Source organism: Cenococcum geophilum (genome assembly GCF_001692895.1).
Source record: "Cenococcum geophilum 1.58 unplaced genomic scaffold K441scaffold_14, whole genome shotgun sequence".
Lineage (NCBI taxonomy): Eukaryota > Fungi > Ascomycota > Dothideomycetes > Gloniales > Gloniaceae > Cenococcum > Cenococcum geophilum.
Window position 1 is genome coordinate 1,321,458 of NW_027137572.1, and position 17,662 is coordinate 1,339,119.

The following is a 17,662-nucleotide window of genomic DNA, read 5'->3' on the forward strand; positions in this document are numbered from 1 at the left end:
GGCAGGCAGATGCAGATAGGTAAGTAGATGCAGATAGGCAAGCAGATATAGATAGGTAGGTAGATACTGACGGGTAGGTAGATATAGATAGGTAGGCAGATGCAGACAAGTAGATATAAACAGGTAGGTAGATGCAGACAGGTAAGCAGATGCAGATAGGTAGGTAGATGCTAACGGGTAGGTAAATATAGATAGGTAGGCAGATATAGATAGGTAGGCAAATGNAGACAGGTAGATATAGATAGGTAGGCGATGCAAATAGGTAGGCGATGCAGGCAGGTAGGTAAGTCAATAGGTAGATAGGTAGAAGAGAACCATCGCTGTATTATATTAAATTATCTAAAATAATAATATTTATTTTACTAGCCTTATAAATAGCTTTAAAATAGCTTTTATTTAAAATATATTATTAGTATAAAAGAGGTAAATATAATTATGGTTGCCAAATGCGCAGATTACTGGCAGGTTGCGCGCAGGCTGCGTGTCAAAAAAACACGACATAGGCTAGTCGGTCGAGTTGCCAAATGCCCTCAACTGCGCGCCAATTGCGTCAACCACCAACCATTGAGGCCATTGAAAGGGTACTATATTTTGCCGATGTATACAGAAGAAATCTCAGCGGAAGATATCGCTAGAATCTATATTAAAGAAGTATTTATAAGATATAAAGCACTAAGTAAAATTATATCGGATAGGGATCTAAGATTTATAGCAGCATTCTAGAAGGTATTCTTAGCGGAGTAAGGAGTTTAGGTAGTAACTTCTACCGCATATTATCCGCAGACAGACGGTTAAATAGAAAGATTAAATTAGACACTAGAGCAGTATTTAAGGCATTATATTAATTACGCATAGAATAATTAGGTATTGCTATTACTAGTTATATAGTTTGCATACAATACAACACCTTAAAAAAAAATAGGCATATTACTATTTAAGGCAAATTACAGATATAAGCCAAGAATATTATTATTACTATAATAAGTAAAGAAAATAAGTAGTATAGCTAAGGAAAGAATAAAGACGTTAATAAATCTTTATATAGACCTTATAGAATTAGTAAAGAAAGTATAAGAGAGAATAAAAAGGTACTATAACGCTAAGAGATCTAAGGGACTAGATCTTAAGGAGGGAGATAAAGTATGGCTACTATATAAAAATTTTAAAAGTTAACGACTAAGCAAGAAGTTAGACCATATTAGACTAGGACCTTTTAAAATTATATAGAGAATTTCACCGGTTATATTTAAGTTAAACCTACCAGCTAAGATAAAGATCTACCCTATATAGTATATCGCGATGCTAGAGCTAGTATATAGGAATATTAAGCTACTAGTCTATAAAGCAGACATATATAGAGGGTAAGAAGAAGATAAATAGTAAGTTTTAAAGATTATTAACTATAAGGACATTAACGATAAAATATAGTATAAGGTTAAGTAGATAGGCTATACTAAGACTATCTAGGAACTACTAAAGAATCTAAAAAATGCTAAGGGAAAGGTATAGAAGTATTGGAAGAGATTAGGTTAGGTAGTATTAATAAAGAAGAATCGCTAAAGAATAAGTTACCTAAGGGGGACCTAAGAAGAGTAGTTGCCGAACTACTCGGATCTATTTCCTTCTCTATTAGAAGAGAATCTATTCTTTTATTACTAAGTTCCTATAAACCTTATTCTATAAGTTTCCACTCCTTAAAACAAACCTTCTTACGCACCTTCTTAAGATAGATTAACCGCGCAGACGCCGTAAGATAAGACTTAAGGGCCCGTTGCTAAGCATCGGCAGCCTTACGTTTAGCGTCCTAAGAACAGCGTAACTTAGAAAGAGTAATAGATAGTTTATTATCTAGCCGCGTAGCAGTAAATTAAATATAAAACCTTAAGATAAATTAACTAGGGAACCAGACGACTATTAAGAGTAATAGGTTATATATATTCGGCATTAGAGATGGAGTAAACGTCATAAAATAAACGAATATTTGCTTTAGTATACTCTAAGTAAGAGGACGGTTATTATAAAGATAGGTTCGCTAATATAATATAAACTAACCCCTCTTTCAAACAGCGAGAATACGGAGATAGTATAATCTTACTAAGAGACAATATTGCAGCGATAGTGCGAGTACGACGAGCAGTTAAGGAAGAAATTGCTTTCGGCATAATAAGCAATAATATTAACCAAATTAATTAGATGGATATTACACCTCTAATAAATAACTTAGAGATATTTAGAATCTTTAAGGACGAAGATAAAAAGGAGGGAGATAGTATTACGGACGCTTTAAGTATAATATTATAACTACTTAGGGAAGAGTTAGAAGAAGCTAGTTAGTTAATTTAGGCACGGTTTAGGATAGAACTAGTAGAGCTATATAATAAGGAATAGTAACTAAGGTTATATAGGGTAATCTATATAATCTATATAATCTATATAATCCGCAATAGAGTAGATAAAGTATATGTATATTATATATAAGAAGGATTTTATAGGAGTACGGTTATGTATTTAAGGACCCTTAGTCCCTACCTAGATAGTTCCTTCCTTATAGTGATTCTCAGAATATAATTAGAGTTAATCTATTGGGCAACCACTCCACTAGTTGTTATTACGTTGTCGACTATTGTACTTGCATTTCCTACACACCTAGCCCAATAACGAGCCCATTGTAGTTCTTGCTACAAGGTTCCGTTACAAGTTTAAGGTAATACCCCCCCTTCCTAAAAGTATCGCGGCCCGCGGTTAACGCGTTATCTGGCTTTAGGCTTTCTGTAAACGGAAGCAGTACTGTAATAGTGATACCGTTATAAAGGATAAGCTACTTCTCTTTCTTATTAAGGAGGTTATAAGCCAGCCCTTAAAAGGGAAGAGCTATAAAGCCGATATTAACGTACCCTAAGAGGGCAGCGCTGGTCACCTCGATGAAATTACCTGAAATCGTATCCGTGAGATTCGTCAATTCGGCCGAACTGCTGGCTAGATTTAACCTTCGGTTGAACTTGAACGAATAGCGAAAGTGTAGCGAATAGCGGTAGAATTAACCGATGTTGGTTAATTGACATGGTATGAGGATAACAGAGTCGTATGCCATAATATCAGTTCAGTCTCTTTATGCCCTCTCAAATTGGCCGTCTAAAAAAGCAAGGTGACTCTGTCAGTGCTAAAGAGACAGTCCTTCACGAAAATAAGAGCCCAACCATAGCTTTGGTGGCTCCAAAAACGCCTCTATCTTTGACCAATATGTCGAAAGTTGCAGGAACCTTCTTCAGGGAATTTCGTCCATCAACTTCATGCCCTGATTTAAAATAGTGCTATTAGTCATCATATTTAATAAAGGAAAAAAAAATCCACAAAAAAGCACTTACAAGCTCTCGGAAATGCAGCAGTAGCTTTTACTTCCGACTCCGCTTCCCCAGTCCAGTCAAACCTAACTCGCCAGCCAATCTGTAGTAAAACCTCAGAGCTTTTACAAACCAGTAGTTCGCGCCCAAGATGTCTCCGCAATTGCTGTCTAGACAGTTTCAGTGCTTTGCGCTTGATAATAGCCGAGCCCTCTCTCTGCCTATCTTGACCTAAGCCGACGTCGATACCGGAGACCTCTTCCGTCTCTATCTCCTCTTCCTGCTCGCTATCTTGCTCTTCGATATTCCTTCTGGCTTGGGCTCTTTCACGCTTTCCAATTTGAGCAGTTTCCTTGTTCTGGGCTGCATCTTGATCGCCGTCCTGCAGTAAATCATCGAAAGCTCGCTCGCATTTTGTCCAGCACTCTGCACGGTGAACTGAAACCTCCCAATAGGAATGGAGAGCCCAACATACCGCACCAATATCCTTTTCAAGTGCCTTCTTGCGGATCCAGGTGCCAAGTTCATGTTCCGCCCAAGATGGAATATGGGGGATTGTAAGATCGACTACCTGCTGTGTGGATGTGTTTATTGTCATGATAATAGTGGTAGCTAGCAGTTTTTGTGGTGCAGCAATATTAATAGTGTGCATTTGGTATACTTGCGAGGGCGTAGAACTAGAACTAGGATCTGGTATGCTAACGTGGGATGTATATTTCAAACGCGTAAATAAACGGAGGTACGGTAGGGGATCATCGAGGTCAAGAGGTGTATGGGATGGAATCGGCTTTTCTGGAGAGGTTGAAGGGGCTTGGGTTTGTAGAGGCGGTTTTGAGAACGGCAGAAATGAGGAGAGAAGTGATGATACGGGGAGATGCTTTTGCTGCACGGAGGCTGCTGTGCTTGAAGGATTGGCATTATTGACGAGCGTTCTTGAGATACATTAGTCTTACATTCTGGTTGAAAAATTGACAATGGCTTACATCAATTCTTCTAGATCGACGTCATCAAGGAGATCGTCCGAAGCTGGGCTTAAGCTCTTTTCCAGTGTACGCTCGTAGAGCTGGACCTCGTCCTTTAACCTCTTCAGTTGGAGCAAAAGCTTCTCTTTCTCTTGTCTCTTTCCCTCCTCTTTTAGATCATGTGGTGGCGCAACTTGAGATTGCTCCTCTTTCTCGTCTCGTTCTGTGGTTTGTGGCCTCTCCTCAGAAGCCCCATCGTCCGCCAATGATATGTCGGTATTGCTTGTAACTAGGAGTTGTTTAGGTTTTAATGGAGACGGTTTTGCAGAAGTCTTGTTACGCCGGGGTCGTTTGCTAGGTGATGAATAGAGTATTCCACGCCGTGGTGTATCTTCCGGCTCTTGAAGGCCTTGCTCTTTGGGGGTCAAAGGTAAGTCTGCTTCTTCCTCTGGTGCTCCGTGATTAACCAACGATTCTTGCCGCTTTTGGGGTGTTGTTACATCATTTTCGGATACAGTCCGTTTATTTGGTGCCTCTCGCTCAACCTCAGCTCCTGGTAGGGCCTGTGGTGCGTCCTCTCGTGGCTCTCGTGGCTCTGCTTGAACGTTTGGCACTAGTTGAGCTTTCTCCGCATCACCCAATACGTACGCACGAGCTTCTTGCCCACGGGCAATCGCTTCTCCTCTGTTGCTTGGCCGTGAATCTCTAGAGCCAGCAGAAGTTGGGCGAGGGTGTAATCCTGGATTGAAGCGTGCGAGACTTGCTTTCGTTGGCGAAAGAAAAGATGCACGTGTGGGTGTTTTCCTTACAGGGCTCAGACTGCCAGGAACTGACCCAGTCGGTGAAGTCTTGCGTCTCTTGGGGGATGGTGATGCCATGGGGTAGGAATTCTTAAGTACGCATTGAGTTTTGAGAATAATTGGTGCGGAGGTAGACGCGTCGGGCCGTAATTTTTTGCATTAGAGAAAATCGTAAAAAGTGACAGCTAAAAACCTACGGTTACAGAGTCGTGAATGTATGAAGAACGCGTCGTGGTGTTTCGTGTTGATCATTTGGCGGGCGGTCTGAGCTCGGGACGGGAAACGGAGCTCGGTGCAAAATGACGTTCCTAGTCATTCTTAAGAATCACTTGTTCATCAGCGCCACCACCATTGGCCTTCATTCGGCCTTCTGTCCTTCTACGGCCACGCACTTACTTCATCTAAGGGTCTGGAAGCTTAGATGGAATTCTAGGGTACCTTAAAATACTCCGCGGATCGACCATGAATCTCTTTTCCTCATAATGGACTCTTTCATTCTTAGAACTACTCTTGCGCGGGCATTGCGAAGATCTCTCTGCGCATCTTGTCTGCAGACATTATACAGGACTAGAGCCCGTCTTGCTTCACATAGCGTAGGACTCCAGAATAGTGACCGGGTACAAATCCGGTCTCGGGGACACATTGCCGCTGCGGGCGATCAAGCCAAGCCCATCGAGGGTTTCTATGCAGGTTTGTCTGAATCCCTCAAACTCACCCAACCCTGGCTAGAATTTGACTAATACGTGGTTAGAGCTCCTATCTCAGCCTCTCTCAAAAACCCAGCCCGCAACTCAGACAAGTCTAACACCACCGCCACCAGAATCCCTCCCTAAAACGCAAAAGGAGGAGACTCTTGAGAAGGCCCGCATAGTATTTGGCTCCCGTTTAGCGGGCCCTGCCGAACGGCAGGCTGAGATTCAGGCAGGCTCCAGGAATATCGCAGGCGTAATGGTCCCTCTGCGGCCGAGTGAACCAGATAATTGCTGTATGTCCGGCTGTGTAAATTGCGTCTGGGACATCTATCGCGACGAGCTGGAAGATTGGGCGGCGAAAAGCGCAGAGGCGCGGGCGGCGCTTCAGGCACAGAGAGTTAGTGGGCAAGGGACTGGAAGTATGGTGGTAAAGGAGGGTACTCCGCAGCATGGAACAGAGAGTTAGTGGGCAAGGGACTGGAAGTATGGTGGTAAAGGAGGGTACTCCGCAGCATGGAACAGAGAGTTAGTGGGCAAGGGACTGGAAGTATGGTGGTAAAGGAGGGTACTCCGCAGCATGTGGCTGCTAGTATGGATGATAGTGGTGGTGGGAGTGAGACAAACTGGAGCTCGGCGATAGGGACAGGGAAGGAGGATTTATTCGGAGACATACCTGTAGGAATAAGGGAGTTCATGCGGACGGAGAAGATGTTGAAGTTAAAGCATATGCAGGATGGTAGTGCTGGAGGATAGAGCACTCCTCATTTGGTGGTGTAAATATGCGTACAAGGTCCATCAACGCTTTTAGCAATCTATTTAGGATGACACCAAACTAGCCACCTGGATGAAATGGCTGGCCAATGCGACAATGAATAGGGTATGGAAATATAGTGGACGAACGCAAATAGTGTATTCTTTCGGATGTATCATATTTAAACATAATTACTTCCTTTCTTATGCATTATTCTCCTGATGCCCCAACAAACCCCTCCGGAGGATGATATATAGTCACCATGGTCATTTTACTCCACAAACCCTTGAACTCCAAGCTGAACCTCATAACATACAGCTACCATGCAAATAACAACTTTAATCGGTCCCTACATCAACGCCCTTAGCCTTCAGCTCTGTCCTCGCTTGTCGAATCTGCGCCATCAACTCCCTATGCGCTTCTGGAACATCGTTGAAAGTGAAGACACCGTATCCAAGCTTGAATAGGAGGTATGCGCCGAAAGTTACAAGGGCCCAGAAGGGGATCTGAATTAAATAATCTTTCATTAGTAACAATTGGATAATGCGAAAGGAGCAATGAGTGCTCGAAGCAGTCGCGCACCACTGGGATTATTTCGTCCTGGATCTTTGGGGAGAAAGGAACTATGCCTAGAAAGCATGCAAGGTAAAGCTACATGAAACGACGATCAGTTAACGCAACATTTCGAGGGTGGGAGAAAGCTGCCGTACGGAGGAGAGAAGAAGGGCAATAGAGATTGTTTGTTGAGCACGAGTCATTTTGCAGGCAGATTGATTTCAAGACAGAGGCGAGTTGCCGAAGATGTAAAGCTCAAAGATTCTGTAAAGAGTGTCTTGGGTTGAGCGAATATTCTGTATGAAGTGGAAGAGGCAACTGTTTTAGCTCTATGAATCGAGTCGCCAGATGTCCCTAAAAATTCTGGCTTACGTAAATAGGTACGCCTCTCCTGCCTGACCAATTCATGGAGCAGATCACATCTTTTCGAAGCTACAGGCAAAACTCCTTAATACGATACCGGGTATATAACAAGGCATTTTATATTACGATCTACACGCCCTGATCAAGCTTTTTATGGTGTAACTAACGATAATCTGACTTTTGACGATATCGTTAAGCTCTACGACCAATACCGGTATAACTAGTTGTATGGGAAGGGGTATACCTGGCCCATAAGGAGGGAAATCTATACCCTTTGGGCTTTGAGATCCACTTTTTATTGAAGCTTACTGATTATTCACCCTACACGTGACCCCTGATATAACAATACCATTGGTATTACGATACATTTGGCGTTAAAACCCATATCGTACTAAGGAGTTTTGCCTGTACTTCCGTCCCTGTGTCCTGGGAGGCACACCTCGTAGTTCTGCATGGCCAGACCTAGACCTGCAGAATGTGTCACAAATACCTCATTTCCCCTCGTACTCATTGGCCCATAAAATAGAGTAACGCGTGATCACTAGGCACAAAGCTTTCTTAAGTATAACCTTGAGATTTTGGCCGCCATTGGAGGATGACCTGAGAACCTCTCAACCATTCATTCCAATATATCGAAATATCAGGATGTCACGATTTGGGAGTAACTCAGACGAGTTTTTACCCCTTCTCAAACAATACTTAGCCGCGGATGCTGGCGAGGATTACCACGATCTTGAAGAAGTTCCGAGGAAGCTGACGGAATTCGCACCGTCGGGCCACCCCTATGCTTGCAGAGAGACTGTCGAGTTGCTAGGCACAGCAGTCGGGAATAACAGTAATTCATCATATGCTGAGGTACCTACAAAGTAGCTAGCACTAATGGTCTTTAGAGGGTTGGCAAAGACCATTCGAGCAGACTGGTATCCTCAGATATGTTCTCCAACAGCTTGACCCTTTGCAAACTCCTGTAGAGTTGGCAACCCAGTATTTACGAGTCATCGGTAATTGTGTTGCGGACAACGGTGAAATAATGCTATCAAGAGGTTGGGTCGCATTTACTAATTCAAACTGCAGACGATAACCGAAATATTGTGCTCCCTTCATTCGAAAAGCTGATCGACTGTCTTGAAAGGAGGAGTCTCGCACCCATCGCTCTTGCGGTCATCCTCAATTTATGCAACGATTTTAGTAGGCTCAACAATCTCAATTCCTAACTCAATCTAATAAAAGGGTATAGAAGTCGCTCAAGACAGGGCAGCAAGACTAAGGCTTGACAGCACAATTTGTGAATACATGGTGAGCAACAAAATCCCTCCTGGTGGCGTAGACTACGCTGTGGACATTTTGACCTGGACGAGTACGGCTCTGTCGCCTTCCGAGATCCGTGATGCCTCGTCCTTAAAGACACTGAATCATATTCTGAATCTCGCACTCAGCTATGATGAGGAGCATTACCATGATTACGTTGCTATCTGTTTGCATTATCTTCAAGACGCCGAGCTACAAACAAAGGCAACACAACCGGAGGTTCTTGGAAGAGTCTTTGATTTGCTGCTGGATTATGAATGTAGACTCCAACCGGAGGAGTTCCAGGAGGCCTTCCGAGCCCTGAATAGCCACATTGATCCTTCTAGGTTGGATCCAGGCGGACATGACTTTGTGGTGACTCAACTCGTCAACTCTCTCGCCGCAATATCTGCTACAGATGACTTCATCAAACTGTACAACCCCAGATCTCCTCTCATCAAGAAGGTGAAGTCAAGACTACTTTCATTAGCAGTGACACCTTCAACAGTCTGTGCCTGCGTCATACTTGGCAACATCGCAGTTTCGAATGAAGTCTCTATCGACATGGTTGAAGATATGAGTTTACACGTCACCTTGATCGGAATTCTATCTGCAAGAAAAGAAGCTGCACTCCTCTATGCTGCTGCCGGCTTCATAAGGCACTTGGCGTTTCCGGAAGAAAATAGGAGAGTTCTTGGGGAAGCTGGGCTCACTGAGACTTGCTGTCATCTTCTTCTGAGTCAGGATCCTGCCGTTCGCGGCGAAGCAGCCGCAATTCTTTGCAAGCTGGCCACGGACAATTTTGAGAACATCGAGCAAATCGTCTACGAAAGTATGCCTGAGGACATTACACCCGCGGAGCTACCAGGTGCAGCCCTGCCCGTTCGTCCAACAATTCTGTATCATATGATCACTCAGTCGCAGCTGCCCACCGCACCACTGCCGAGCAGCAGCATGAAGCCTGCGGCTATTGAGCTTGGCAGGGCGATTGTTGCTATTCTCCGCTATCTTCATCGCTCAGACACGCCGCACGATGTTGAACCTATGCTACGCCACATGTACCAAACGCCCTTTATCACTAAGCCGTTGACACAGCTTTTCCAGCAAAGGTTTTATGCGGAAGCCCGATCGGAGGGTCTGCTAGGATTGGGATTGATAGTACAGTCCCATGAAGGAGCAATGTGCATCGTAAACGCCTTGAAAGACGATGGAAGTCTTCTTGATTCGTTAGAAGAATTTTTGACGGGTAAGAAGAAAGAAGTGCAGTCGCAAAATGCTACTCATTTTACTCGCGATCAGCAAAACGCACTTATGTTTCTGCACGGGCTTTCACAAAATGGGGTAAGTTTACAATCATCTACGGTCTACTTTCACAGTCTTATAATTTTTGGCTGACGATAGCATAGGCTCACCTAATGGACTCTCACATGTTGGAGAGGGTCGAAGCTATGCAGATTAATCATTAAGAACTCTTCCCGCGTATGTGACTATGCACTCTTCGAAACTCGTGCGTCTACGTAAATTCCCGGAGGCTCGCCCGGTCATTCGTGAATCTTTCAAGCATCGTATTAGAATTTCCATATGGACATGCATGGTAGATTAACGTGCTGTATGACATTTAAAATTTCTGATATTATAACTAGACTAGTTGATGAGCAGGTGGAGTCTTGTTGGCCCAATCACATGTGGACGATGACATATCGCATGTTATTTAATCTGATGCTGATAATAAAGCAGCATCAGAATTTACTAGGGGAATATGGAACCAGTCGAAGTGAAGAGTATCAAGCATTTACAAACAACTTTTCATTAGTTTATCCAAAGTAAATTCACAAATGGAGCACATGACACATGGTGAAGTCTCGCCGCTGATTATTAAAATACATGACCTGATTGGCTAGTTATGCCCGCAGCCCAAGAGCATGGTCTACTTAAATCCACACACTTACTACTTGAGCAAATACTCTTCTTTTCCTCAGCATACTTGAAAATTATTTCAGCTAAGATCTTGTTTCTCTCATCCAAGCCTTTGATACACCTATTCCAACTTCTTAAACCCATTATAAGCCTCAAACTCCATCACACCAAGATATCATCATGACTGAGCCAACTGCTACCATTCCAGCCACCTGCTGCGGCCGCTCTGGCGAAGGGTGTGCCTGCGCAAAAGAGGCTACCTGCTCTTGTGGCAAGCAACCAGCAATGCACTGCACTTGCGAAAAGGCGGCTACTGAAAACACTCTCACTGGCGCCCGATGCTCATGCAGTACGTCTCCTTCTCCCCTGCAGTAGATTTACAGATGGAACCCGTCTTTCCGGTAGTCATGTAAATACTCACTCTGTAAATCAGATCAGCGTGCTCAAGGTCATTGCACTTGCGGCAGGGCGGACCAAGAGAACACTGTCAAGGGAGCCGCTTGCGCTTGCGGAAAGCGCCCCAGTGGTATGTATAAATCCCATCAACATTATATAATGCAGGAGTTAATAGGACCCTCAGATTCCTGCACCTGTGGCGGTACAGAACAGGCGTCCGAGCTCGAGACCGACTTCACCACCAAGCAGTAAATGGACTGATTTTCGTTAGTTAGGGATAGGGCTCTCCACACTGGACAATCGACTGCGATGTTCTCGGTAGGGAGAGAGTTGGTGGAATGTGGTCTTTCTAGGCGTTGATGATATTGCTGGCTAGGCCCGAGGGTACCAAAAGAATGAACAGGATCATGGCATGTATTATTATTAGTGGACAACATAGTGGGCAAGACTCACTGCTTATCGAATTGACTGATTCCCATGATATGCCTTGCTCGGTGCATTCCTGACTACTGTGAAATAGCCTCGGTAGGTGCGCATTGTCTATGGCTGCGGGCGGAGGCGCCAGGTTTCCCTTGGCAACTCCACACGACGGGGAACAGCTTCAACACTCGTGGTGCATGCTTCCACCACGCACGTCAATGAACCTTACTGCACCACGTTTGCATTGCAGTCTGTTACAGCCTTACTTATCCTGGACCTTCCCGAAACCTTCTGATTAGATGACCGCCCTTCCGAACTCCGACCTTGCGAATTCATTTTCTCACCTTACCAATCACCTCCACAACACCTTTATCACATACTCTTCGTAACCCTCAGCCTTCTGCCAAACAATCTACACACAAAGGTTGCACTGCTTTGCCCGCTTAATTCTCCGGCGGTGGCCGCCCGCCTTCCACCTTCAGGAGGTCTGGGGAGACCGGCAAGATGGCGTCTGGAGCTGGCGCAGGCGGGCTCTTTAGCCGTAGCAACTCAAGCAATGTCCCAACAATGCGTGGTATGTGGAGGTTCAATACGGGGTCATTTGGAGCGTTGATACTAACGGAGAGATCTAAGGTCTGGTTTCCTTCATTGCCGACCTGAGAAATGCACGGGCCCGTGAATTGGAGGAGAAGAGGATCAACAAGGAATTGGCGAACATACGGTCAGTGCAAAATAGGACGATCGCATAGCACACGCTGCTGACGCAGAGAATCATAGACAAAAATTTAGAGGTATATGATCTAGAATCTTCTGCACGCGCGGCTCGCGACTGACAGGAAACTTCAGATGGGAACCTTAACGGCTACTCCAAAAAGAAATACGTCTGCAAGGTAGCTTCACCTCTACGACCATAATAGCACCAAAGCTGACCGAGAAGCTCTTGTACATTTATATTCTAGGGTGGAATGTTGATTTCGGGCACCTCGAGGCGGTCAACCTTATCTCCGCCACAAAATACTCCGAAAAGCAGATTGGATATCTTGCGGTCACATTGTTCTTACACGAACAGCACGAGCTGTTACATCTCGTTGTCAACAGCATAAGAAAGGACCTGCTAGATCACAATGAGCTCAATAACTGTCTGGCATTGCACGCAATTGCAAATGTAGGAGGAAAGGAGATGGGTGAGGCACTGAGCTCAGACGTTCACCGTTTGCTCATATCACCGTCAGTGGAGAGTTCGAAAAGTTCGCTAGAACATTTACTGATATTTAATAGGGCCTCCAAAGCTTTCGTGAAAAAGAAGGCTGCCCTAACCCTATTGCGCCTTTATCGGAAGTTTCCTACTATCGTACAGCTCGAATGGGCGGAACGTATTATATCGCTCATGGATGATCCAGATATGGGCGTTGCGCTTTCCGTCACTTCATTGGTCATGGCCCTGGTACAGGAGAACCCAGAACAGTACAAAGGCAGTTATGTGAAGGCTGCACGTCGGTTAAAAAAGATCGTCGTAGACAATGAGTGTGCAGAAGGGTATTTCTATTACAAAGTGCCCTGCCCATGGATCCAGGTCAAGTTGCTTAAACTTCTTCAATATTACCCCCCTCCAGGTATTTCAGCCCTTCTGATCAATATATGAATAAATCTGCTAATATTCAGAAGAGGATACGCATATACGAAATCTAATCAGGGAGTCATTGCAGCGTATCATGGACTCTGCCTTGGAAATGCCGAAAAATGTACAACAAAACAATGCCCAGAATGCTGTTCTATTCGAAGCCATCAATCTCGTTATTCATCTAGACACTGAGCACGACCTAATGGTACAAATTTCTTCACGACTTGGAAAATTCATATCATCGCGCGAGACCAATGTTCGTTATTTGGGCTTGGAGGCAATGACTCACTTGGCTGCTCGATCGGAGACGTTGGATCCCATTAAAAAGCACCAGAGTATCATCATTGGTTCATTAAGGGACAGGGATATCAGCGTGCGGAGGCAGGGCCTCGATTTACTGTACAGCATGTGCGATCCAACAAATTCCCAGGCGATCGTTTCCGAACTTTTGAAATATCTTCAAACCGCCGACTATGCCATTAGAGAAGAGATGGTTCTCAAGATTGCTATTCTTACTGAGAAGTATGCGACAGATATTCAGTGGTATGTTGATATATCACTACGGCTCATTGCAATGGCTGGCGATCATGTTAGCGATGAGGTGTGGCAGCGGGTAATTCAAATCGTGACAAACAACGATGAGCTCCAAGTTTACGCTGCTCAAAACATTTTACAATACGTCAAGGCAGACTGTCATGAAACGTTGGTAAAAATAGGAGGTTATCTACTCGGAGAGTTTGGTCATTTAATTGCAGACACCAAGGGCTGTAGTCCAATCGAGCAGTTCATGGCTCTACATGCGAAAATGCGTGGCTGCTCTGCGAGTACAAGAGCTATTCTACTTTCTTCTTTCATCAAGTTTGTCAACTTATTTCCGGAGATTAAGCCACAGTTGTTGCAGGCTTTCCGGGCTTACAGTCACTCACTGGACTCTGAGCTACAGCAGAGGGCTTGTGAATACCTTGCTCTGGCCACTTTACCGACTGACGACCTGTTACGAACGGTGTGTGACGAGATGCCTCCATTCCCGGAACGTGCTTCAGCACTCTTATCCCGATTACACCAGAAGCATGCGAACACGAGCGACAAGAGAACCTGGGTAGTGGGAGGGAAAGACGCAAATGTGGATCCGAAGGAATTCAATCTAGTTCAGAACACAGGTCTGAAGCGGACTTTCACAAATGCCACCCCAGCTCCACGGAAAAACAGCACACCAGTTGTCTCAAATGGAACCAACGGTGCTCCATCAAATCTTTCAAGCGATCTGGCTGGATTGGATATGAACATTGACACCAACAAGGTCTTAAAGGCGCCAAATCTAGCTAGCGTGGCGCATCTGAGTCCGGACTGGGAAATTGGGTACAATCGCCTGCTCCTTCGAGCCGAAGGTGTGCTGTACGAAGATGCGCAAATCCAAATCGGCCTACGAACGGAATATCGTGGTGAACTTGGCTGTGTAATTCTTTATTTCACAAATAAATCTTCCTTCCCAATAGGTTCCTTCACTACCACATTGGATAACCGTTCTTCCGAATTCCTCAAGACGGATATTAAGGGTCTCCCAGATACAGTCATTCAGCCGGAAGGCCAAACGCAACAAATGATCATGTTCGAGGCCAAGAACATTTTCACCGATCCTCCGACTATTAGAATATCATATCTTGCTGGTGCTCTGCAGGCGCTGACGTTACAACTTCCTGTCATACTACACAAGTATATGGATGCTGCGGAATTAAGTGCAGAGGACTTCTTCAAACGGTGGAAACAGATTGGTGGAGCTCCTCGCGAAGCACAAAGTGTATTCGGACTTGTGGGCAAGGGCCGAACAATGAACATGGATTATACGAGGAAGGTGGTGCAAGGGTTCAAGTGGGGGATATTGGATGGAGTGGATCCGAATGCAAAGAATATCGTTGGCGCAACGGTGCTGCACACGACTGACGGAGGCAAATTTGGGTGCCTTTTGAGACTGGAGCCGAATTTTGATACGATGGTGAGTTCAGCATGTTTCTTTCCAGCTACGGATGGAAACACGTTCGAGTAAAGGGCTAACAGTATATTTTGCAGATGTATCGCATCACTATTCGCGCTACCGACGAATCAGTCCCTCCTGTGCTCATAAAGCTGATGGAGGAGCGCCTTTCCCAGGGTATTGAGGGGTTAATCTAACTCACCCCTAGCTATTCTCCACTTTCCAAAATCTAGTCCGTAAAGCCCAACCGTCAAAGAAATTTTTGCTGTATCCACTAGGGTTTGGAGAACACACGGTGTAGGTTTATTCACATTTCCTGGGGATAAGGGAGAATATTATCAAGGGAAACCTTTATTCTATCGGCCAGCTGTACGGCGGCATTGTTTTGAGAAAATGGCATGTTCGGTGGTTACCAATTCTCTGCTTCCGAAGTCGTTGTGCCTGGGGTTTTTTGGATGGATAAGTCTTTGGCTTGAGGCAGGGATTGCAACACGATACCAATCGAGATTTGGAAATGTAACCCTTAGGGGAGGGCGTGTCTTTCATCAGCCTCAAGGACTTACACACATGCACAATACGCACTCACTGCCTTGTGTTTTCATCTTTTTGAAATTAGTTAAGGATGTTTATCTACCCCTTCTCTACAACCATGGTGTCCTTTTTCGGAGGCCTCTCCCCAAAAATATCGCTTCCCACTCTCACTTCATCGCTACCCATTGCAATAGCGCCCTCGAAATCCGCGCTCATGCCCATACTCAGCTCCAGCTCACCCCCCAGCATCCCCAGCTCCTTCACGATCTGATCCCGGGTATTCTTTAGCGTAACGAAGTCTTCATTCTCATTCCCAGGCGTCGTGGCCTGAGAGCGCGCTATAGCACCAATAGTCATCAGACCTGTGAGTTGCAGGTGCGGACACGAGGTGCGGATATGTTCACAGAGCGCTAGAGCGTCTGAGGGCTCGACACCGGATTTCGACTCCTCGCCTGAGGTATTCACCTGCACCATTATGCGCAGTACCGCCTCTACTACTGCGTCTCTGCCTTCTCCGCTATCAGCGCTCTTAGCTGGTTCCCCAATTGTATGCTCCGCAGCTAGTCTTGCGACGAAAGCAGCGCGCCCTTTTTCTAGTGCGTCGGCTTTCTTGACACTGTCGACGCTGCTGACGCACCAGAGGTTCGGGATCTGCTCGGCGAGCATCTTGCACTTGTTGGACTGGAGGGCACCAATAAAATGCCAGCGGATGGAGCGGGGCAGGAGCGAGGCCTTCTGGAGGAGCTCTTGGACGTAGTTCTCGCCGAAATGGGCATGCTGGAGCGGCGGCTGGTGCAGAGCGAGAATGTCGGTAGCGGGTTTGAGCTTGGAGACGGCTATGAGGCGGATCTACAGTGGGTTGGTTGTAATTCTGGAGGGGAAGGTAGGGAGGGGAGAATGAACTGAGGTGGTGGGGCAGGGGAGCATGGTGCTTACGGGTTCGGAACGTTTGTTAGCGGATTGGATCCGTTGTGTTATGTGAGTTAGGTTTTCCACGAGCTGTTTGGCTCGTTGAGGGTTTATCTGCATCTCTTCGGCCATGGTTCCATGAATTGTTTAGGGGGAGATCGGTACAAAAAGAGGTTATGAACTTTTGGAGTTCAATGAGGCATGTCATTGTCGGGAGCACTTCGGGAGCAGATGTGGAATGTCGTCGATCAGGCTTGGCAGTCAAGGGTCCAGAGTACAGAATGGTTGGCTTCATTGTCGAGTTGGATGCGTTCTTTAGCATCAATTGGTGGTTTTCAGGGCAATTAATTAATCTATCGATTGACTAATTTCCCTGAGCAGGACTTTTTCCACCATTTTGAACATACATAATACATCTGGATATGGAAAGCAAACCCTCTTGTGAGAGATGGACTTGTACTATCGTAACACCTAGAAAAGGCAGATGGAATCATTCACGAATATCCATATTTGAGTGGCAGAAAGCTTTTCAACAATGGTCATCAAAAGCCGTTAACCACATAGCGTCAATCTAGCTACAACACACCAATCCCAGTTCCATCTTGTAGCACTAACAAGATCACCTACATTCAGTATACCAACGCCGTTCTCCACCAATGTATCCCGGATTCTATCTCTAAATGAGATGGGCCAAGCTAGAGTATCCCAGTACCTTGATTCCAGGCCCTTCGCATCAGCTTTCTCGATCTGTGTCTTGATGGTGTTGATTTGACCGCCGCCCAGCTTGTTGAACCATATCCTCCCGATAGCTAGTTTTAGCGCAGTACCAGCGTAATACGAGTTTTAGACTGTATAAATGCTGTTTGAAATGTTTAGAAGTGGCGCATCGAAGTAAACGTAACGGTGGCTAGAGTCGGCTACTACAAGATCGAAGGGGGTATTGCCAGTACCAACTACAGTGACAGGGCCAGGAACAATATCGGTGCCATTGAAGTATGTAAGCCAGCCTCTTCGGCGCAGCGACTCGAGCTGTGAGGGACTACAGGCCAGAGATCATGGCCATCTGTTTTGAAATCAAGCATTAGAATAATTACAGCGTTGGGGTCGGTTTCGAAGACACCGGCTTCTTTGGAAGTCTCAAACAC

General features: G+C 45.3%; 7 protein-coding genes across 7 annotated transcripts; 4 read left to right on the forward strand and 3 right to left on the reverse strand.

Annotated features, from left to right (window-relative positions):
• Window positions 1-3,176: 3,176 nt before the first annotated feature.
• Window positions 3,177-5,181, reverse strand: K441DRAFT_686137 (uncharacterized protein; the record flags this gene model as incomplete). Its single annotated transcript, XM_067651959.1, has 3 exons — window positions 3,177-3,295; window positions 3,366-4,273; window positions 4,325-5,181. 3 exons carry the CDS (start codon window positions 5,179-5,181, stop codon window positions 3,177-3,179), a joined length of 1,884 nt encoding a protein of 627 aa, XP_067505686.1.
• Window positions 5,182-5,441: 260 nt separating this feature from the next.
• Window positions 5,442-6,700, forward strand: K441DRAFT_657555 (uncharacterized protein). Its single transcript, XM_067648198.1, has 3 exons — window positions 5,442-5,793; window positions 5,855-6,222; window positions 6,351-6,700. The coding sequence occupies exons 1-3, from the start codon at window positions 5,586-5,588 to the stop codon at window positions 6,546-6,548; spliced, it is 774 nt and encodes a 257-aa protein (XP_067505687.1). The 5' UTR covers window positions 5,442-5,585; the 3' UTR covers window positions 6,549-6,700.
• Window positions 6,686-7,415, reverse strand: K441DRAFT_657557 (dolichol phosphate mannosyltransferase-like protein subunit 3). Its single transcript, XM_067648199.1, has 3 exons — window positions 7,257-7,415; window positions 7,129-7,197; window positions 6,686-7,052 (listed from the first exon to the last, which is right to left on the reverse strand). The coding sequence occupies exons 1-3, from the start codon at window positions 7,302-7,304 to the stop codon at window positions 6,885-6,887; spliced, it is 285 nt and encodes a 94-aa protein (XP_067505688.1). The 5' UTR covers window positions 7,305-7,415; the 3' UTR covers window positions 6,686-6,884.
• Window positions 7,416-7,892: 477 nt separating this feature from the next.
• On the forward strand, window positions 7,893-10,592 carry K441DRAFT_657558 (ARM repeat-containing protein). Its single transcript, XM_067648200.1, has 5 exons — window positions 7,893-8,299; window positions 8,355-8,486; window positions 8,539-8,652; window positions 8,702-10,092; window positions 10,158-10,592. The coding sequence occupies exons 1-5, from the start codon at window positions 8,110-8,112 to the stop codon at window positions 10,215-10,217; spliced, it is 1,887 nt and encodes a 628-aa protein (XP_067505689.1). The 5' UTR covers window positions 7,893-8,109; the 3' UTR covers window positions 10,218-10,592.
• A 127-nt stretch (window positions 10,593-10,719) lies between these two features.
• On the forward strand, window positions 10,720-11,449 carry K441DRAFT_657560 (uncharacterized protein). The gene is made up of 3 exons (XM_067648201.1): window positions 10,720-11,017; window positions 11,102-11,194; window positions 11,249-11,449. Exons 1-3 carry the CDS (start codon window positions 10,849-10,851, stop codon window positions 11,314-11,316), a joined length of 330 nt encoding a protein of 109 aa, XP_067505690.1. The 5' UTR covers window positions 10,720-10,848; the 3' UTR covers window positions 11,317-11,449.
• A 437-nt stretch (window positions 11,450-11,886) lies between these two features.
• On the forward strand, window positions 11,887-15,491 carry K441DRAFT_55948 (Adaptor protein-like protein complex AP-2). Its single transcript, XM_067643456.1, has 8 exons — window positions 11,887-12,058; window positions 12,118-12,205; window positions 12,262-12,275; window positions 12,331-12,374; window positions 12,422-12,711; window positions 12,763-13,097; window positions 13,150-15,098; window positions 15,173-15,491. The coding sequence occupies exons 1-8, from the start codon at window positions 11,989-11,991 to the stop codon at window positions 15,272-15,274; spliced, it is 2,892 nt and encodes a 963-aa protein (XP_067505691.1). The 5' UTR covers window positions 11,887-11,988; the 3' UTR covers window positions 15,275-15,491.
• A 169-nt stretch (window positions 15,492-15,660) lies between these two features.
• On the reverse strand, window positions 15,661-16,707 carry K441DRAFT_657562 (uncharacterized protein). The gene is made up of 2 exons (XM_067648202.1): window positions 16,545-16,707; window positions 15,661-16,457 (listed from the first exon to the last, which is right to left on the reverse strand). The coding sequence occupies exons 1-2, from the start codon at window positions 16,647-16,649 to the stop codon at window positions 15,708-15,710; spliced, it is 855 nt and encodes a 284-aa protein (XP_067505692.1). The 5' UTR covers window positions 16,650-16,707; the 3' UTR covers window positions 15,661-15,707.
• Window positions 16,708-17,662: the final 955 nt, after the last annotated feature.